General features: G+C 33.7%; 1 protein-coding gene across 2 annotated transcripts in view; it reads right to left on the bottom strand.

Moving 5' to 3' along the window:
• Positions 1-23,350, bottom strand: part of LOC105451989 — a 282,408-nt gene that overhangs the window by 225,358 nt on the left and 33,700 nt on the right. For both annotated transcript variants that reach the window (XM_011692746.1, XM_011692747.1), the window contains exons 2-3: positions 17,423-21,677; positions 7,038-7,088 (exon numbers count right to left, since the gene is read on the bottom strand). In XM_011692746.1, coding sequence (XP_011691048.1) covers positions 7,038-7,088; positions 17,423-20,533 — 3,162 coding nt within the window. In that variant the 5' untranslated portion in view covers positions 20,534-21,677. The remainder of the gene's footprint in view (positions 1-7,037; positions 7,089-17,422; positions 21,678-23,350) is intronic.

The following is a 23,350-nucleotide window of genomic DNA, read 5'->3' as shown; positions in this document are numbered from 1 at the left end:
TGTGTGTGTGTGTGTGTGTGTGTGAAGGACGAGAGGATAAAATATTAGACTCTCGCGTTACATAACATATGAATGTATCTTTGGGGAATTATATACAAACGAGATACGCATCTACAAATAATTTATTCAAATTTTTAAAATGAAACAATTTCGATAATGTCATGATTTGTATGAACTTGGCTTAAATTATACGTTTATTTGTTAATATATGCAGCTGTCATGTCGTTATCATTATCTACAATACTAATCAATTTCCTGTCTCATTTGTTGTTTCTAAAAGCATTCAAATAACATTTTGTGAGTCGCAAGCCAACGATGACATACTACGATTACACTGAAAAAAACACAGTTAATGTACTTTTACTTTTCAGCTTGATCGCTGTGATCGATAAATTCTCTTCCATTTTTATTTTTATTACTTTTATCTTTGATGAAATATTATCCTTTATTTTAAACACGAACAGAGTTTGTACAAATTACGGAAGGAAATAACTTGATATAATCCAATGGCGCATGCCTTCGATTTCAAGATGATAATTCAACTTTAACCGTAGCAGTCGATTTGTTTATGTGCTTGCAATATTACGGTTGAATAAATAATTTGCTATTTAATCGAAATAATAATACACGATAAAGGCGAAGTAGTCATCGACAGATTTATCTTATTTAGTTAAAATAAAAATTACAGGAAATATTGAATAAAAAAATAGAAAAAATTAAAAATAAATAATCTTTTATCAATTACAATTGTTGTCTTAAAATTAATTTATGTTCATTTAAATTTGTTTTAGTGTTTGCTTTCAGGATATCTTTCACTTACAATTAGTTACGTCATTCAACAAATAGAAAAATACATTTTCTCAATCACAACAACATTTCTCGTGATGAATCAAGATAAAGTTCATTGGAAGTTTTTTTTTAATGTTCTACAGCGAGGATGTAGAACGCGTACAGAACAAACAAAGGCATTGAACTCTATACCTGATGAAAGTACCATTCGATAGTAACGAATATAGATCGACTCGAAAGCTTTGTTTACACTTTTCACGTGTGAATGTCTTATTTGTGCAAGAATAAAATCGCAATACAAACGGAGTTTCACGAATCTGTATCCGCAATACAAGATTGATGATAAAATTCACGATCTTTATTGATAGCAGAGTTTTAAAGTAATGGCAAAGTTTTTTAATTCTTGTAATCGGAAAGTACTTTTCTTCCCAAAGCGCAGGATCTTGCCAGCTACGATCAAGAAAAAAGTTTGAGTTTGTATAACGTATTTCCAAAGTTTTCTTCACGTCGTGTGAGATTCTACGATTTCGAGGGACACGACTAGTGTTGTGGTCTAACTTGGGCAACGTTTCGTGAATTTTGAAATATACGTTTTTGCATCCTTAATACCCGCAAAGAGAAACGGAGCTAGTGCCGACGGCTTTCGTCGCTCTGGTGGTTTATTACAACGGTCTCTACCGTTGCAGGTTGAGATTTATCGGCCTTTCCTCCGGTCGGCAGCTGCGGCTACTCCGCAAAATACAACGGAAGGAACGAGCGTGTTACAAAATGAATGCGCCGCGGAAGGAAGAAAAGATCGCACATTCGTTTCTTAAAGTTCTTGTCACCTAGAATGGGCAGATCAAACAAGTTGACAGAAAACGACGTATGTTTTCTCGTGGCAAAGTTCAAATGTAAATATAGACTGAAGTAAAGCAATTAACAAGCGTGTGAAAGGTAGCTACTATAATTAAATGAATAAAAGTTTGTCACAGTACTCAATTATTTTAAACAAATTATTAGCAAGTTGCACGATCTCTTGTAAGAAGTTCAATTACGGTATCAATCAGTTATTTGAAAAGTTACACTAGCGAGATAAATTGTTTTTTATTTTAATATGCACAGATAAAAGTTGATAGATGACTGATTTGATATTCTCTATAGTCTATACTGTAAAAGAAATTTCTGCAAACATAACAAATTTTATTCTGCAAATCGGTATGCCGGGAAAAGTGTGACAGGTATTGTTTGTGGCGCAAACAGATTTACGAAGGTGAATACTATATGGAGCTTGCACCAGAAAGATACAAATCCCGCTAAAGAATGTATTCCTATGTACGCTCGTTCTAGTAACTCTATCGGTAGAGAGTAAAGTAAGAAGCTAAGCTTCTTGAATGTTACATAGCTGTTGCAATGCGCTGAAAGACGCAAAAACGAACGTAGTACAACGCTTGCTTGTACGAGTACTTCCTTCTACAATGATAAAGTGGTATGCATCTTGTTGCTGAAAAGTAACGATGTTTTTCGTAAATGATGAAATATTCTTATGAAACAAGTACTAATTGCATAATAATAAATATTTCTTATGAATAATTTGTGTAATACTGCGAAAAGGAAGTCAAAGAGTTATAGAGTTGAATTATAAACTCCAATAAAATTCAACAGATAATTTCATGATACATTTGATTATGAAAATATAATATCGCCGTTTAATATGTACGCGTATGTACAAGTTAATTAACTAATATAAACCAACTTTCGTAGTGAGTTATACTTTACTTTATAGCAACGTGTAATTGGAGAACACTAGTTTGAAAGGTCCGTAACGGAACTCGTTTACTTGACATTTCGTGAGACAAACACACAGCGGTTAGCATCAACGATTTTATCACGGAATACGAGCGAGGAAATAACTCTGATTTGTGCATGTATCCTTCAAGTTACGAACCGAACGCAAAATACAATCCGTGGTTTCCGCAACGTCGTATTCTCCTGGATAACACGAGTTCCGGCGTGTCGAGAATATATATGACTTGCCAGGGAATACATCTCTATGTAAACATTCAAGAAACATTTCGATCACCTTAACTCTGACGATCGATGTACCGCACAGCCAGATTAAATTCGCAGTTTCGAAGTTTCCTTCTAGTCGTGACTCTGCGTGCGAACGATCGCCAAGTATAACAAGTTCGAACATAATATAGGAAACTCAATCGACTCTCACGGTGCAAGATTATATCCTACGTACTTGACTACCTGCACGTTATGAGGTGATGGAGTATATAAAGGGTGCATATAGAAGAAGAGGAAGGCGAGGGACTTTGAGGAAAGGCTGAATTATCGTAGAAGCAAAACACCGTTATAACGACACTCGGTGAGGTTGCGAGAAGATCACCTAGCTATTTGTAATTGTAATTAGCAAACCGACTAATTCATTACGTTACCAAGAAATATACGATGCGCGGTATGCTATTTAACTGCAGGGAATGCGGAATCCAATAAGAGAAAACATAGCAAACACTAATCATTGTAAGTACTGGCGTATACGACAAATCATTGCATCTTGTCACGAGATACACTAGAAGCAGAAAAGAGATCTAATAACGAGAAAGTAGAACGTGGTAGCTCCGTCGACATAAAGGAAGAAAAATACAGAGCGAGGAAAAGAGACACAAGAAAATGCAAAAGCCTGGTAGCATTTCTTGTCGAGACTTTAGATATATTTTTAGATTAAACACATACATAGTGTTCAAAGCTTCCCACATCTTTCTTCATACATGGACATTTGAACCAACAGCAAATTTTCCCATAATAAAAATATCAAAAAATTGATATTTCTCAGTCATGTATAATTAAAAACATATGAATATTTTAGAACTAAACTCGTTACAAATATATTTAAAACTGGGGAGTAAAGTTAATAAATAATAAAGAATAGAAGAAAAAAAAGATTAAAGTTTATAAATAATAACATCCAAAAAATTTCATATTAAATTGAGTAATTTAGTTTTTTTGCGCATTAATCAAAGAATTTCAAATGAGAATATAAAATACCATAAATATATCTTTTATAATTATGCATAATTTTAGGGAAATAGAGATATATTTTAGTAAGAATAATGATTAATTTTTTTCGTTATAATAAAATGAGATGAGCGATCCTAAATCGGAAAGTCTCGAACTAACAAGCTGAATCGCTTTTGAGATTTGAACATAACGAGCTGAGTCAAGCGCGCTCGGTAAATGTCAGAGAATAGAACGAGATAAATTTACGGGATCGTGAAACATGCTGGACGGCTCGAGGATGTCAGCCGTTGTCATCTGGGAAAAAATACTGCGACAGGCTGCGACGCACATCATACGAAAAATAGGAGAACGTGTTAGCGGAACTACAGTTAGCGAGTAGGTACGTGCGTTTAACTGTGCCGCTGTTCTTAATTTCCACGGTTTATCTCTCGGGTTACCTTATCCTGTATATTGCAGGTACTTTACGTCCCTTGAGACTATAAACATAACGATCTTACATTCCGTGAGTTTTGTTCAACAAATCGTTGAAGAACGAGAAGGATCCAACAAATAATTTCTTATTTACTATTTATTAATAAAGTGAATTTTTTAAAAAACTATTTTTTCAAAAAATTAGTAAAATTATAATTTTTATTGATGGAAAACTTGATTTCAATATTGGCTAATAATCATTAATAGTAATACCATAATAATACATACTATTCCAGATAAGAGAAAGATTTAGATGTTTTTTAAGTGACTTTATAATACCTTCTGAATGTTTCTAATTGTGAGACTAGATGTAATTAATAATGGACGTATGATAAATGTCGTACACACATTCTCTCTCTCTCTCTCTCTTTCTTTCTCTCACGTATTATTTTTTCACATAAAATATCTAAAGTAATATTATTAATGTGAGATATATAAATAAAAGCTTATTGTTGTGACAATTTTCAGCTTGTTACGATAAAAACGAAGAAAAAACATCACGTCATGGAGTTGAAAATTGTAGAAAATTGGGAGTATACAATTATAAAGCAGCGTACCGCTATTCGTAGGCATTTTTTGCACGTATCTATGTTTATTTTCTGCAGAGAATTTTACAGGAGCAGCACAAAACCTTTAACTTAATTTCAACAAATCTAGTTTACCTCAGGATAGTAAGATATCTCGTAAAATATAAAATGTAATTAGTTTGCTTAATTCACTAATTTAATTTTTAATTACTTGGTAATTAAATACCATGCAATGTAGGTTGCAGCAATACGCATAAATTCATTAATCTTTCATACGCTTTACCACCTCTGTGTTCCCGTATATATATATATAGGCGCCTTATGTATGCCGATGATATAACCTCGGGAGCACAATCTTATCCTATCAAGTAGTCAAATTAGACTAAGGGACCTAGCCTCCAACCTGCGATAGTTACCAATCGCTGACGATGCAGTATGCATCAATCTAAGCTCGTAAAATGCAATAAATCATACATGCAATGTCTCACGCAGAATAGAAAAAATTTAAAATGTTATATATATATATATATATATATATATATATATATACCTCACACGCTTAAAAACAGAAATGATTGTGATATCGATACATAATATTAATTAATACGGTTAATGAAATGACGTGATAAAAATTTAGAATATAATATAAATATTATGTATGTGGATGATAGATATTTACAACTGACCTGTCATAAAATTCTACTACTACGTATTTCCTTTCTGAACGAAACACGCCTTGGAATCGCGCAAAGGAAGAAAAAAATACGCGCATCCTCGCACCCTCCCAAGAAGCTCTTTTCCACGAAGATAGTCCTCCCGGCAAGTTGCCTCAGCGAGCAATCTCACGAAATTGCACCGCGCGATTTCACGTCGTTCCGTCGACATTACCGTTCGCATTCCCAGCGTTCCCTTTTTCCGAGTCCTTCGACTTTCATTTGACTGACGGAAGGGGATGAGTTGAGAGGGTGAAAAAGTACATAAGGGAAAGAGTAGTGGACAAAAAGGTCTATAACAAGAAGAAAGAGAGAGAGAGAGAGAGAAAGAGAAAGAAAATTAACAGATTTTCTCATTCACAGTCAATTACTGTCATAGAAATTGATTGATCATCACAATATTACTATTTTCAAAAATAATGGAAACAATTAATATAATAACCTCCAAAAATGTAAATCAAAATATGTTAATACATAGAATACGTACGATTTAATTTCTCTCTTAAAATTAAAATCTACATGTCATCAAATGAGCACTACTTTTATTTTCCCAATAATATTTTCAGATAGATAAATACGCGCTTTCTATTTTCTACTTCTTTAACAGTCGCACACGCAGTGAAAAAAATAGGCTGTGGAGTAGAAAGTCAAATTTGAATTTAAACTTATGTCTTCACGTAATGTAAAGCTATGCCTATTGCCAAGCTGAGTATATCATTTAGATTGCTTATTCTTATAATCAACATACTCCAGTCATACTTAGATTTCTTTTGATAAAAAGTTTGCTGTAGAAAATTTTATGGACAGTACAGCCCATTTCTAATTTATCATTTGCCTTCCTCCAGGTACATTTTATGTAGAAATTTTTTAATTTTTTTTAAAGTGCATAATCAATTATGATAACAAATGGTAGAGCAATATGTACTATATGTATATATACATATATACATCAAAATTTACTGTTATACAACATAAAACAATATATTGCACATGATAAAAATAATATAAATTTTAGTTTAATATTAATATAATAATATTTCTTTCAATTTAAAATTAATATAATAAATATGGATATACATATAAATTCAAAATGAAAAATAATTGAGGTGTGCCACAGCAAAATGTTGGAAGTGCCAAAATTGTGCAAATGCATTGTATGAATAGATTGTAAGTACTTGTGTTCTGTCACATATTAATATTTGGCATAAAAAGTATTGTTACAAACAAAGAAAAATGGATAATGCAATTATTTTTACTTGGACTTACAATATTTTAAAATTTTAATCACTAAAACGATTTTTTTTATTAGAGCTTAATTAAAACTTTTTGCAAAGACTGACTGCTCATATTTTTAACGATTACAGTAATCTTTTGTAGAATATTTAACCATTAGTAAGTAATCTTTTCGAAACAATAGTTTTCTAGAAAATAAATTTTCCCTTTCTTCCACAAATTAAAAAAATAACACAACGTGTTGCTTTGGCACGTCTCAATTATACATTGCATAAAAAGTATACATATAAACACTTACCCGCGCTTTCGGCGTCTGTTTCAATCCGATGGCTGGTTGGCTGCGATTACTCTGCAAGAAAAGAGAAAGATCTTAACGGAATGACAATAAATTCATAACGATTGATGTTAAATTCGATAAATCATATTGTTTATGTTGTCACATCGGCAGAAGATACGTTTAGTCTCGAAAGTGAAGCAACAAACCGCGATGAATTATTGTCGTAAAATGCGCCATCAAAATACAAACTCATGGCTATTTCCGGGTCGCAAATAAATCCGCTTCGGATGCGCCAAAGCGACCTTTTGCACGGTATCGCCGCCGCTGATACGACACTACAAACGATAAAACGATAAATTCATGGTGAAATGTCGGTCCGGACGGTATCATCGTGGACGCTCGTCATTGCTGGAAATTCGTAAATCTTAATTGGCTTGCCGGAACGTGTTCGTTTCTTTCGTATCGCGACCATGTTATGAACGATACCGTGGAATGGGTCAAATAACTTCACGTTAAGAACTTAACCTGGCAAAATGACAAAAACGACCAAAACAATTGTGTATCTCGCGGCGATTTAATTAAGCCATCGCTCTCGCCATATTCCGATGTTGATTAAACTGTTTTCGGAGTCGATATGCATTTTTATTCGTACTGATTGTCGCTGTATTTGCAACGCATGTTCCATTCTTTTCACAGATATTCACTAAAATAGACAAAGCACTCATTCCTCGATTTTTGCGAAATTCTCTCCTAGTTTTTTTGCATGCTTTATTTTTATGTAACAGAAAATACAAAAATTCAACTTTTTCTAATTATGGTTTAGACATTTATTTAAGTTTGTCCATTCCATAATTCGCCAAGGATTATGTGCTTTCTGTAGAGAAAATATATTCTAATTAAAGAAAAAAATCTGTACGCAAAATTATAATTCTAAGATATTGGTATCCAAGAATTTGATATTTACTAAAATAACACTAGACATGTTGATTACATCGAATTTGCATTTAAATATCTTTAGATTGCAATTTTCTATGTCGTTTAAAGCAGAAACATTTTACCCCGTTAGTTTCGACGCTTCGATGCCATGTTGATAATAATTAGCGCGCATTTAACGGCATTTTGCTTGTCCAAAATCGGCTAACAGATATACTGAGAAATAAACGAGCTTTGTACGAGACGTGATAATTAAGCGGTTTATCTCGATTAATTCCGGATAATTACGCTTGGCAATTAGTTCAATTGCTGCGACTACCCAATGCAGCATGAGTGGCGGGGCCCTACTCTTTGGCCCCGCAATTGTAGCCGGCGAAACCGCGACAACTGCAACGCCGTTATAGCTGCGACGCTCACGGATTTTGCTGGTCGCGCTGAATCTTGAAAATTGCCTCGTAAACTGAGGACGCCGACGGAACCGGACTTGAACACTTCCCCGGTTACATTTCCACTTGGAACCGCTGCCCAATTTAAACCGTCATTTACATTTTATCACGTAATAAGCGACCGACGAGCGCAAATTACACAGCCAAATATTCGCCTAGCTTCGTCTCGTATTAGACGCAAGGATAATTCTTCCTAGTCGATGCTCTCGCGTGGCTATTTCAGCGTAAAAATTACGCAATTAAGCTTACGCGTCTTAAATTCTCTAAAGTGAAAAATATATACGCAATGAAATTTTCGAGGAAATAATTAAGCTTTGTGAGCCTCAATATTAATTCTCGCACCAACGATGGTAAATTTGGCAGTATAGTTGGCCACCATTACTGTATTCGTAATTATTCCAAATTTTCCGCTTATTTGCTTGCGCTCTTATTTCACGTCATGTCACAAATATAATATTTTAAAACGACTCGACCTACTTCAAGTAATTGCGAATTATCCAGTTTTCTTAACCTATCCGTTTATTCAACTTTTTTTCATCTCTCTCGTTTCTCCAATGTTTCCTACCATTTTGCTTTCACTCTTTCCTTTTCCCATTTACTTGACTGTCGAGATGCGATTCACGTCAAAAGCACCACAAAGCCGAAGAAGCAAAAAACAAAAAAAAGATAAAATTGTGATAAAATAAAAAGGGAACAAATATAAGACAGAAACTTGGACGAAAAATTGCAATTGCCTAACGAAGGCGCGTCGGTGCAGCTGAACACCATCTTGCATCGAGTTCCTTTGATTGAACTTTTTCTTCTCGCTTACCAGTCTCCGCCTCGTGCGAGAAGTTTCGACGGGCGTTTACCGGCGAATTTATCGGCATTGCGGTCTATTAACTCGTAATGGCATTAAGTCGACCTGCCGATACCTGCAGATATGCCGTATAATTATTTTCTGTTTGAACGCGTTCCAGATTACGTGACAGCATCGCGAAATGCTTTTTTTACCAACGCATTTAACAGCGAACTTAATCTGAGCATACATTAACTACATTTTATAGAAAAAAAGTGTACAAATTAAATGCATTTAATGAGTTTGGAGAACAAGTAAATTAAACCGTTAAATTAAAAATAATAACAATATTTAAAAAGTAATAAATATATAATTAATATATTTTTATGTGTACTACTTAATTTATCCATCAATGATATCTAACAAAATACTAACAGCATATAATACATATTTCTTCGACATTAGTCTCAGGCGAAATCCGTTGCCGATTGGTTGACAGACAAGAATTGGTTAGGCTATATCGTTACAAGGATTAATTCAGCCTTGAGTCAGCGTCAGGAGCATTCGAATTGAAAACAAATCAATCAGAATGAAATGTGGCGCGAGAGCTCTGGGTATCAGAACGTTCGGGAAAATCCATCGGCAGGTCACGTACAAAGGAAACGGGAATTCCATTTCGCGGAGGAAGCCTCTGGCGTCTCCAATGTGCCATTCGGATAATTATTCAGTTACAGCGAGTGCTTTAGGCGGTTACAGAAAGCAGATGATATTTGATTCTGGACAAGAGAGACGCGTTCACGCGCATTCGTATACTGTTTAATATCAATTTGTCGAGCTTAACGCGATTCGTTCTGTCTATCACATTTTCTGCACATTTTGTCCTCTCTAGTAAAATATTTTAATAATTTCTAGCTTCCATCAAAAATGTAACTTAATACGAAATAATAATACAATTTAATTTCGCATTTTAATATATACAATATAAAACAAACACAAAATTTCGCAATGAAATAATAAATTATGAACATTGATAATTGATAATTTTCCAGTAAATAGATCTTTTGTGAAAATTAAATAGAAATCCATATAATAAATAATTGAGAAATTAACTGGACGTACGCGTTGTATAACGGCAGAAAAACAATCCTAATTTAATAATTGTATGTGTATTCTTACACGACCCTAAACTAGATTTTGGTCATTAAACTGATAATAAAACTGTATCTTCAATCTATCTGTTTCATCCATTTCGCTATATATAAATCAAGTATATATTACTTTATTTTCTATACCTTTGACACGTGAATCATATCAATTAGTGAAATACGTAATTCAAAAGTTAAAATATCGCAATCGAGACTAAAAATTCACTGGTCATTTAAGTATTTCAGTATAACTCTACTTTCCTTCGGTCGCTGTAATATTGTCGATAAATTTTTAATTACACATAGCACACACATTGAGCTAGTGCTTTCATTTTAACGTGCACTAATCAAAGCGCTGGAGAAACTTTCGCCTGCAAATTTCAGTTCCAAATGCAAGAGTTTGCAGACATTAATGAAACAATGTTCGTGCATGTGTTACATAACGAAATAGAAATTTTAAATTCTATTTTGTGACATCTTCAAAGATTGCGAATATTGTATTTCTTGATATATAAATATATCACTATCTGAGAACTTAATATAAAAAACGATTTATTAGCATAACATTACAAATTGTAACATTTTTAATAAATTTTCAAATAAATGTTTAATTCAAATATAAAAACTAAAAAATTTCTTAGCAAAATCTCTTTCGTATTTTTTATTCTTAAGAAACAACCATAAATCCAGCTAAATGATGGAAGAATCATGTTACTATTTCTTTTCTTTTGTTACACATTATATTTCTTTTTTGTTCAGATTGGATCAATTAAGGCAAAGGGTAACATTCTTTTAAAAAATATTGTAATAGAACTTCTAAATACTTATTTGCTGAACTATTAATAACAATTTTTTATTTTATACAATACATTCAGTATTTTCTAAATAATCTTATTTAAATATTCAAGACAAAAAAGTCGTATCTTATAAATTTTTTTTGTTATATTTTATTTCAATTAAAAAGGCACCAACTTTAACAATAATAAAGTTAAAAGAATAGTTATGTTAGTTTTGAGATTAATAAAATTTGATTTTATTTAAAGTCTAAAAATTATTATTATTATTTATTATAAATTATTATTTATTCTAAAAATCCAGATAACAATTAAAAAATATTAATATTGGAATATTTACAAAAATAAATTCGCTAAAGTATAATTAACATTTTTGAAAAAATGAATTTTAACATTTTGTTGTGATTATAATAGAACTATAATTAAAGAAAAAATAAAGGTATAATTATATACAATTTATTTGGTGCGTTAGATATTAAAATAAATGAGTTTATTTACATGAAAATATCCGTGATGACAAAATGACAAAATAGATTTGCAAAATACATTGAACATTTTTGTTAGTCAATCATCAATAAAAGATTGTTTAATTTAATCTAAGCGTATTGATTAAAAACGAGAGAAAGCTTCCTGCAATATAATGTACGTTCACATTTATTTGCTTCATCAATCGCAAATGTTTTCAAAATTATCACGTGGAAAATTATATTTTTTTCAATGTACGTTGGAAGAATAAATCTCGAATTATTCTCGCTTCTCACAATAGTAGAGAAGACTTTCAGGAATTAGTGAAAAGCAATCGAGGAAATGGTGAAGATGATAATTATTATACACGGAAGACAATAGATGCATGGTTAATTATTCGGCTTGGTCCTGGTTTTGATCAAATTTTAATCCTGACTAATCCATTACGTGCTTCGATGCTCCCGATTGCACGTGCCAAGCTGCTGTTTCGGACTGCGGTTCCGCAATTGTAATTAGCGTTTTCATTATGTCACTCGTTTCTGGCAATATCGTCGATTTCCCATGAGCGTATACAGAAAACAAATTAGCCTATGAACGCGAAAGATCGTGCCTATTGCAGATTGCAATAATTAATACAAGACTGACAAAAAATATGATATTTTATTGCGACGTAATGATTGTAAAACGTCCGTAATCCGTTGAATGTAGGTAATGACATGTCAATCTGCATGTATGTTTTCAAATGCGTGAATAAATTAACTCACGGTCGCGTATTTTATTTCCTGTTTAGCATAATATCCGGAAACATTTTGATCATATCAATAATGATAATTTATAATAATAATACTAATAGTAACAATATTAATAATAATATTACATTTGGCCATTTTCTGACAATATAATTCTGAAATGTGTAATTCTACAATTCTCCATTATTTGAATTTTCAATTTGTAGCAGACAAATACATATACATATATTCTCGCTTTATAACTTTTGTATTATTGTTAACAACATTAAATTACATTTCATCAACTGCAATAATATTGATATAAGCAAAAATAGCTCATTTATTCTGAGTATTTTCAATTGAATTTTCGATCGAATAGCAATGCTCTTGTTGCGCGAAAGTATACAATTGCACTTGCATTGTAATCATCTTGATTTATTATAAAAATACTTCTAGATGATAAAAGAATTACTAAGGAAAAATTATGGTAAATTGAATGTTTTATTCCAAAGAATAAATAAATGAAAATAGTAAATTCCAGTATTTCGTTAATCACTAGTAAATAAATAAATTATTTAAAAAGAAAATTATACTAAAAAATTATAAAGTTTTTTTTTAGTAAATGTCAATTTTTTTCTGATTAATCTAGCTTTGGAAAAACTGAATCCAAAAAATAAAATACAGAGAAAGACAAATTTATCGAATAAAAACTCGATAGATTCTATCTGCAGTACATTATGCAATACTATGAAAAATAATTGGCATAAATCAAATAAAAAGTCGTTCTTGGATATCATGCACTTCATAGTGTTGTTAGTTTTTCTTTTACCATCTCATACAGGAAGCCAAGCTTTATCCTTGTATTAAATGTACCTCGTTTTAAATCTGCTTAACTCTCATCCGTAATACTTTTATTTAATAAATATTTTGTACATATTAACGTGTATTATGGTTCAAAAACGGTGATGAATTGAAAACCAGGATATTTCCGAGATATTTGATCCTACTAGAGATTTTACTAGAGTTTTTCAAAGACAGTTTTTTAAAAGGTCATTGAAATTATGTTATAAAGAGAAGAGTTTCAGTTTAACGACCACAAGATATTTTCTCATGGAGTTACTGTCGGTTACGATTGTGTACGCGTGTTTGTTTCTAAAATATTGAAATCGAATCAGCACAATAATGAAAGAAAAAGAGAACTGACAGTGGTCGAAAAATAAAGGCGCGTAAACGTCGAATTGCGCATCAATTACGATGAGGGCTCGAATTATTTGCGTGGCCGTCCGTAAAATTGCACGAAGAAGAAATCCAAGCTAATCCGCGTACATGGAAATGTTCAATCTTGTAATCTGAGATCGAAATAAAATAAACAGTCAGTTAAAATGTTTCGCCGCGAATATATGGATTAAAAGTATTTCCCTCCCTTCTCTCTCTCTCTCTCTCTCTCTTTCTCTGTCTCTCTAACAGGGATGATTATTGTAAATCCGATGACACATAAACCGGAATCGTTTATCTCAATTTATAAGTACTGTGCTAAGTGGCGATGAAAAGTTACGCTCGGAATTCCGCTAGCAAGTTATAACTATGGAATTGTAAAAGCTCGCACAATCGATTGGTACAGTAATCTCATCCCGACGAAACAAAAGCACAACAAAATTCGGTTCGCGCAAAAAAAAAATAGACGCTAGAGTTTTACAGAAAGGAATTTTCAGATATTAGGTACTTTTACACGCGCTGGCGAAAATGATGAAAATGCGTATATGTATACATATACCGTTAGAACAGAGTTGGACTTGGTTGGACTCTCATCTAAATTTCTATTCGTTTCGTGTGGCACGCATCGCAAGTTCAGGGTGTCAGTAAACTCTATAGCCGCGCATGGTGCAAGGATAAATTCCGGTTATTGGGATTGGGCCGGGATTTTTATGGGAATTTCAGAAATCCATTGAGGACGTTGATCCTGTTTGATTCCACATCGCGTAGTTTTTCGCTTACCGCAACTCTATGCTCTCTATTCGAGAGAAAACAGTATTTTCAGGACAAAGGTATTTCAGGATACGGTCGCAGTACTGTAATTATTATACGTAGCTGACACACTTTAAAGTCATGTAATTTAACAATCCGCTGCGCTTGCTCCCGTTTTTTTTAATCACGAGCCGAGAAACACAGACGATACGTGTTAGCCAGTTCGTAGGTGCTTATAAAGTCCCGAACGATGTCAGTAAAGGGAAGTACGTTATAAAGGGGATATCGAAGCGTTTTTACGGGAAAGACAGAAGGTTTATTGTCTGTTTTCGATTGATTTTTCGTCCTTTTATCTCTTCAACATCCCAAACACTCTTTTCATTCCTGCAATGTCGTTTCATTGATGTACACGACACGTGAAATTACTGTTGATATTTAATTCATGATGAACTGTTGTTCATAACACTTCTCCACTTAATTTGAGCCTTAATTTAAAAAGTACAAGTTTAAAACAAACAAATTGCAAAACAATTTCGTCCATTAACTTTAACTTTAGTGCGATTAAAGTCCATTAAATCAATCATGACACGATTTTTTTCATACCTAGAAACCTTTTTTTTCCTTTATTAAATCAATCTTGCATCATGCGAAATAATTTATACACATATCAATTTCATCATATTTTGTTATTAAGAAATAATTATTTTTTCATTAATTATTTAGAAAAAATTAGTTTATGGTTTTAATGTGTAAAAAATAAGTAAGAATGATTCTGTAGTTATTTTTGTAATGAATGTTTCAATAACTGAATGTTTCAATGCAATTTTATGCGATTTCATAAAAATACATTGAAAAACATATGGTTATGTGTTATTCGACGAATGGTAAAACCAGATTTATATGTCAGCGAATGAAACGAGTCTGTGTAAATAAATTTCTGGAAGAAACGATTTTGAAAAGCCCACTCCTCGATAACGATGCTTTTATAGAATTGAGCTTGGTCGAGAGATGAATGTATCAAATCGTATAGAATTTCCATTCGTTGGTTGAAAGCACTGACATCCTACACGTAGAGGGAGAGTACAGTGAGGTGGAATGTTAGACAAAAATGAAGGTATGGAAGGAATTAGAGAGAGAGAGAGAGAGAGAGAGAGAGAGAGAGAGAGAGAGAGAGAATACCTCATTATCACATGTATATGTCCTCGATGTTACCTGGAAAAATAAGTATCCATTTGCGAACGTGTTAGAATCTTTGAATATACTTTTGCATAATACTTTTGTATTATTAATGGACAATTAGATAACAGAAATTAAGAAAAAATTGTTTATTGCATATTATTTATTGGTAAATTTTTTATTATTTGACCGACAAAATCATGAAAAAAAACTTAAATGTGTCAATAACGGCAACATATCACAATATCATAATAATTTATAGGTAAATTTCTTATTGTTTAGCTTGCAATTTAAAGCAAAAGATATAATTTCTTGGATAGGTAAATGTTAAAATTTTCATATGCGAATACATATATATATATATATATATATATATATATACATATAGCGCTTTTCCTTAAAAAATTTAGTCAAAAAGCTCTAAACCATTTTTTTCTACAATGCTCAATGAAACTGAAATTATTGCAATATTGAAAGAATAGAACTTTGTGTGTGTGTGTGTGCGTGTATGTGTGTGTGGAGTACGTACACACACACAAGTACACGTACAAAATTCTATTCTAGCAAATTTTATTTAATTTTTTATGCCACGAAAATATTTTTATAAAACAGAAATTAACAAATATATTTATTTAAAAAAAACTGTTTATTCTTGAAATAACATCATTCAAACAATAAAAATTGTCCGTTTTTCGAAACTCTACCGATCATTTCTGTAGTACGCAGTTTCATAATTACTTACCAGAAAAAAAAAAATAAAAATAAAAATGATAATCAAATTACATAGAAAATAGAGATACATTCATAGATATGTTACAATGTCTATTGTCATTATGTGTCTATTCTACAAATAATATAATACACAATATAGTTAATAATGTATAATAATATGTAATAGACAAACAAATTATAATCAAAACACAAATTTGTATAACTATATTCTAATTAATGCTATTTGCTTGTGTTTATAATATTAAAATAACATTTTTATCTTCCAGTTGTATACAGAATTTGATTTTGTTCTCTAGATATATTTTTTTCTAGTTAACTATAAGAAAGTATTATTCTACAATAACGATAAAAGCCTCATTCGTTTTTTAAATATTTAATTTCGAGTAATATCTTTAATTTTGCAAAGATGTAATGAATATATCATATGTATTATCAATAATAGCTGTTATTAAAACATTGCACGACTCATATCCGATTTCTTTATATTATTTTTAAACATTTTTTTTCCATTCTTTGAAAAAATGAGATAACTTCGTTTTTTATACAACAAACAATAGCATTAAAAGCTTATAAAAAAAACTTATATGTGAATGTATATTTTGCAAAATGGAAAAATCTGACATATTTACTATTCAACACATATATACGATTGACCGAGTAACATTACTGTCAGACGATGCTGGTGCATTGAGTTTTATAATTGTGACAGAAACATCGAGACTACAAACTAGACACGGAAAATGGAACGAAAGGTACATAGGGCTCGTAACGAAGTTTTCAAAGACAACATCAGGTTTGATATCTAACAAGTTTATTCCACTAGGCTGCCGCGACAAAAACTGCAAGTGGAGATCTCTATTTTCCACCATCCGTCGCCATCAACCCGCCGCAATCTCCTCGGCCGCAAGCCGAGCTTGTATTCTCCAACATTCTGGATAATATAAAGGGAGCTTTTTCCATACAGTTCGCTCAAAAAAACTTTGAGTTTAACTGCAAAAGCGAGACGTTAAAGTGAACCGCTATTTACCGCTTTGATTAGAATTTGCGATTTCAATTAGTAAAGTTTCGATCATGCTTTATGCTTAATATGTTAATATAAAATAATCAATATATAAGTCCACAATTATTTTTCTCATTTAAATATGAAAAATCATATGTTTCTACATAAGATTTAAACCAATTTTCGATAATCTCCGAGAATACAAATAATACAAATATAAATATTTTTGTTCTCTAAATATTACCTCGGTTTCTGGTGACTGCACTATCAAGGACGTCCGTGGTGGTTTCTCCGGTGGTATCTTCTTTAGTGTACCAGTGAAAGAGCTGGCAGGTAAACTGGCACTCGTCGCTGAAGCACTTTCGTGGCTCTCGATCTGGCACTGAAGTCGGTGAAACTGGGAAAACGAAGTACGCGACACGTCGGCACGATCGAATTGCGGAAGGCATGGTAATGGCATTTGCGACATGTTCGGTATCTGAATGGAATTCGGATCGGAAATGTCGTGTTGCACACGAGACGTCAGTTTCTCGCACACAGACGACTGGCAGGCTTGAAGGGTGGTGTTCTGCGGGTACGTAGTTAGAAGCGTCTGGTGAAGACCATGCACTGGTTGATGAGTCGAGCAAGATTTTTCTGATGACTGTTCTTGATGATTCGAAAGAGAATTCGCTTGAACCTGATGGATATCGCTTGTCAATGGTTGCGTAAAATCGCTGGATATCTTATGAGTCTTATCATTCAATTGACTTTGATTCTGTAAACTTTGTAATCGAGCTTGGAAGTCGCTCTGTTGATGCTGAAATTGCGCTACTTTGTCCAAAATCTGATTTTGATTCTGAAGGCATTGCAACTTGGCTTGGAGGTCGCTTTGCTGACGCTCGAACTGGCTTAGCTTTTCGGATATTAAATCGAGGCTTTGTTGATTCTGTAATTGCTGTTGTTGAGCGTGAAGAGAGTCTGTTTTCTCAATCTGATTTTCCAATGTATTCTGTAAGCTCTCCGTCTGGCTCTTACTGTGAGTGAGCAAGTTAGATGAGGTATTGTGACTTTTACGACTGTGAATTATATGATCGATTTGATCAATTGGTTTGCTGGTAGTCTCACCAAAATCAGTAACCACAGTTAACACGGTCTTTGTGTCCAATTTTGCTTCGCTGAGAGCTGGATATTGATGACAAAGATTCGGACTGGCTCTTTGCGATGAAGCAGTACTAACTACCGAACCGAGATTTACTACGGAACCTGTAATGGGTTGCTCATCGAAATCTTTTCTCGAGAGTTCCATATGTTTTGTCAAATCAGCGCTAACGTGTCTTAAATGTCGACGTTGCTCCATTATAGTGCTCTGACTAATATTAGGAAGAGGTTGAAAGGCCGATTGAGACATTCTGGATTCTTTGCGATCATCCGGCGGATGAATTGATCTGATATCTCTCCTTTCCTCCGACGGATTACGAGAACGAGGACTTGTTGTAAATATTGGACCTTGTATCATATTTCTTTCGTGTTCTTGCCGTTGACGTTGCTCTGCCCAGATTGCTAGCTCCTGTCTAGTTTTCTCAAAATTTTGGCTAACAAAAGAAGGACTTTTTTGTCCGGCGCGATCAACAGACGTTTCGCGAATTGGCACAAACGGCATAGGCGATCTTCTTACATCCTCCATTCTCTTACCTTCCAAATTCATGGGTGATCTTCGGTGCTCTTCGAAATAATCTGAGCGTCTGTTCTCTGGAGGGATGACATTTCTTTGATTCGGACTCACATTACCCCATTCGGATTTTCTATCGGCCGAAATGCTCTTTCTGTTTTCTTGTCTCGTATCAAACGCCATTGGCGATACACGTAGACTCGTATCCAACCTTCTTTGCTCGGCGGGGAACATTTGATTAGTCTCGACTCTCTTCGCATCTACTCCAGTCGTAGTTTTTCTTCCTGACATAATCTCTTGATTACCATCACCAGGAAATGTAAATGTTATTGTATCGTTACGTCTTTGGAAGCTGGTAGTCACATCGACAGAAATGGATTTTCTATGCTCCGATTTAGATACGTATAAACCGCACTCAGTGGCAATTGTATCGACTAGTTTTTCTCTGCTTGGCTGATCACCATTAGTATCGACATACAAACCATCCTGTCTTGTCCTAGGATTTTGATTAATTGTGGTCAAATATCTTCTATCCGGACCATCCGGACCGATTGACGCACCCGTCATAATAATGGCGCCATCGCTACGATGAATTGAATCCTGTTGAGCAATCGGATTTGACTCATATTTTGCCTTCTGCAATGCCGGCACGTCGACGCTAGCAGACTTTCTATGTCCAGGATCATGAGTGGTGATTTTGGAATTGCCACGAGGCGGCACCATTGGTTTTGGTCCTCGGCAAGGTCGCTCCGTCGTCTGGATAGCGATTCCGTGAGTCACATTCTGAGCGATCGGCTGAATGATCGGTTGCGTTTGATATTGGCCGATTTCTTGCGAAAATCTTTGTGGATTCGGCGACTGTTGACTGGGATATTGCTGAGCCGGATAGACACTGGCGTGTGGATTGTACGGTACGGCGTTCATGACCGTTTGCGGGTATTGACTATAAGGATATTGTGGCTGAGTACTGAATTGAGCATAACCACTTGGTGGTGGTGGCACGACTATACCCGAATAATAAGGTGGCTGTGGACTGGCAGATTGCGAAGATATCTGTGAGCCATGCTGAACCGTTACGTACTGACCCTGTCCGGTGAACATCGGATTGGTTGTACCGCTCTGACCGTAGAGATTCGGATCGCGATAAGTGACATCTCTCGTTACATAACCAGCTCTATCGGAATATTGCGTTTGCGGATACATCTGTGACCTGATCTCAAATTGTCCTCGTATCTGCGGATATTGATTTTGATCGTAATCAGATGCAAATTGTGGTTGCACTTGCACCGGTACCGTCTGAGTGCTGGTCTGAGACACATGTTGAGCCCTGTCCGCGTTGCTTTTATCTTGACCATATGGCGGGGGTGGCAGTTGACCCGTTGAGGGATGTTTATCTTCCGGTAATCCTACGGATTGTCTTCTTCCTGACGGATACTGCGCTATCGGATGAACAAGTTGTTGTTGTTGCTGCGGCTGCTGATCCTGAATTTGTCCGGTAGCTAAGGTATGCTGTATCCTTTCTTGAGTAAATCTCTCGTAATCCAACGTTCGATTCTCGAAACCGTTAGACAAGTCCTGCTTCATGGTGTCAGCGAGTGGCTCAGCACGACCGTTCTGGCAAGTTGTCTGTTGACTGTCCGTTGTTTGTCCAGCCTGGTTCTGTCCTTGAGCGTCGCTCAGTCCACCTGACCCGGACTGCGACATGTTGGTGGCCCCCACCGACGGTCGTCCGCCGATGTAGCCGAGGATTCGCCCCAATCCACACACTGTGACGATTTAGTAAGCGACGTTGTCAAAAGATCTATGCGCTAGTTTGAACGTTGCCACTGCAGTTATTATGCCTTTTTACTTGCATCAATTCAACTCGAGGCATGTAAACGTTAATCTTGCTATCGATGTTTCCAATTTTTTGGAAAATCTTTGTTTTTTTTATAAATTTTGGATTTTTTTCTTATTCTTTGGAATAATTATTAGTTTATTCGTCTATCGCTTGTAGAAGGGGTAGGGAGGTAGTTATTAATTGATTCTTTAAGAATTATATATATTCTAGTTTATTTTGCCTCGTAAAATAATAATTAAGAGGTAATTGATTCATTCATATACGATATTATTTAATGAAGAGGATAATGGAAAATAATCGATGAAAGAAAGAATCATCGAACCTACTAATATTTCTTGCTGCAGTTGATTCACTCGCTTTGCCTTTCTTTGACAAAACGAGATTGCAGTGGTGAAGCGTTTCTCTTTTTCGTTTCTCCACACACTCTTCCGTAAACACTTGGTGCTTCAAACAATGTCGTTACATACGGGAGTTATCCTCTTTTCTTCAATCTCACTTTGTCCGTTATAGAAGTTCTTTTCAGGGTGGCAGTCTAAAACAATTCGTTCTTCCAATAGTAACGGTCTTCATCCTTTCTCGACATCGTATACGTACGTTTCTGTTTATATTTGTGCAGTACGTTTTTAATATGTTTATAAACGTAGACTTTTGATTATCTCGATATTGATTGAAAACACTGTGGCTATATGTAAATTTTTCCAAACGTTATACATGGCGATAATCTGGCTTTGATCTTTCATCCATACTCCTCTATACATCTTTTGATTGAGCTGTCTTGATTTTCTTTCAAACTTTCTAGGCGTAAACTTTTTGTTTTTGTTTGCTGACGATCTCTATCACAATTATTCGTTAACTTAACCAGAAAGAGGAAAATGTTCCGATCCTATCAACTTCATATATATAAAAGCACTGCTTCATTAATGCGGCCGTTGTCACTAATACTAAAGTTTGCATGTCTATCCAGCTTCCGCATATTTTTGCACAAACTTTGCAGCCAATCCAACTTATCTGAAAATACACAATTTCAAAATGCACCGTAGGCCTTTCGATGCACCTGCGTCGTGGATTTTCGCCCTCAGTGGCCAATATAATATAAAAATTCTCTTGTTTTAAATTGTATTATATTGTTGTCAATTTTTACGCAAAAAGGAGAGTAATACTTGTTTTTAATCCATTGACCTTAAACTATTAATTAAAGATTTTCAGAATCATTACTCAAGGTACAAATTTATAAAAAATTCTGTCATCTTTTAATTATTAACCAAAAATTTATAATTTTATTTGGATTCTATTCTAATTTCATTTATATTAATAGATTAATTAAAGTTTTAACCCAAAATCTAAACTAAAATAATTTTCTAAATAATACACGGAATGTTTAATTATACTGGTTATTCCGTTCTACGATTTATTTTACTCCGAAAAAAGCAGAAAATTGTTTTCTCGATTTCCCAAGCGTCTCGTGATCATCGTATTTTCTACGAACAGAGCCATCTTTCACTGCCAGAAAGTTAGTTCTCAGGAAATAGCGGCGATGAAAAGTTCTCATCGGCTTGCAGCTAACCGATAAAATATTAGTAACAGTAAAGTGCTGAAAATTCCTGTACCTTCGTCAGCTTATATTGAATAATCAACAATGCTGTACAACTTGTGCTTTATATTTAACACTAAGATTACTTTTTCAAAGTAAAGTAATGGAATAACTCTTTCGTTTATATTTCACATCTCTGTACTTTGAGACTTTTAATTCGATATTAGAGAAAAATTTAGTAATGCAACTTAATTGACTTTTTCCTCTTCAAAAAATAATCAAAAGTTATAAGTTCGAAAAATAATATGTTATACATCAATAATATATTCGTAATGATTGATGTATAATATGTAGATTATTTTTTTCAAACTTAATATTTTTAACGTATTTATACTATTTAATACATAAATAAATGTTGATATAATATTTTAATTGTATTATTTAAGAAATTAATATTGCTGAATTTCCCCCAAAAATTATAATCAAATAACTAACTTGTGATGACTAAAATTCTACTACTTTAAACATATGTGTGGTATCAGAAAAGATATAAACACAATTATTCTAGATATGTCTAAGGAAAAGTACGGCTTATAAAATGAAAATATATCTAAGAAGCAGTGTCGTACTTTACAATTTGTTATATGTAAATGTAAAATTATTGTTTCTTTCGTTCTCTCTTTCGCATATTCCTACCATATTCTACTTTTTCTTCTGCAAATACGTAAAGCACGTATTACGTGCATGTACATCAGTGCATCTTCATATATTTGCTCGCATTCATCACTCTACTACATCGAAAATCTAAGTGTTTGTAAAGTAGAATTGCAACAGATCCATATCTATGTATTCATGCACTTGTACATCCTCATGAATCAGATTCTTAATATTCCTACTATTCTATATATACGTAGAACCGTGCACGTTTGTGCTTACGTGAAAAATCAAGCATATGTGAACTGATTTACTTTTGTTGACATGCATATAAAAGTTCAAAGTTGTCATCAATTTTTTGCAATTTTAGTATACAGGGTGTTCATAAAGTATCGGACCCCCCCCCCCTCTATCTCAGAAAATACTAACTGGATAAAAAAACTATAAATACAAAACTTTTAGGAATTCCAGTTAGTATTTTCTGAGATAGAGGAGG

This window comes from Wasmannia auropunctata, unplaced genomic scaffold (assembly GCF_000956235.1).
Source record: "Wasmannia auropunctata unplaced genomic scaffold, wasmannia.A_1.0 LD336039.1, whole genome shotgun sequence".
In the NCBI taxonomy this organism is placed as follows: Eukaryota; Metazoa; Arthropoda; class Insecta; order Hymenoptera; family Formicidae; genus Wasmannia; species Wasmannia auropunctata.
The sequence above is the reverse complement of the archived record's forward strand: the minus strand, read 5'-3'. Positions and strand labels throughout refer to the sequence as shown.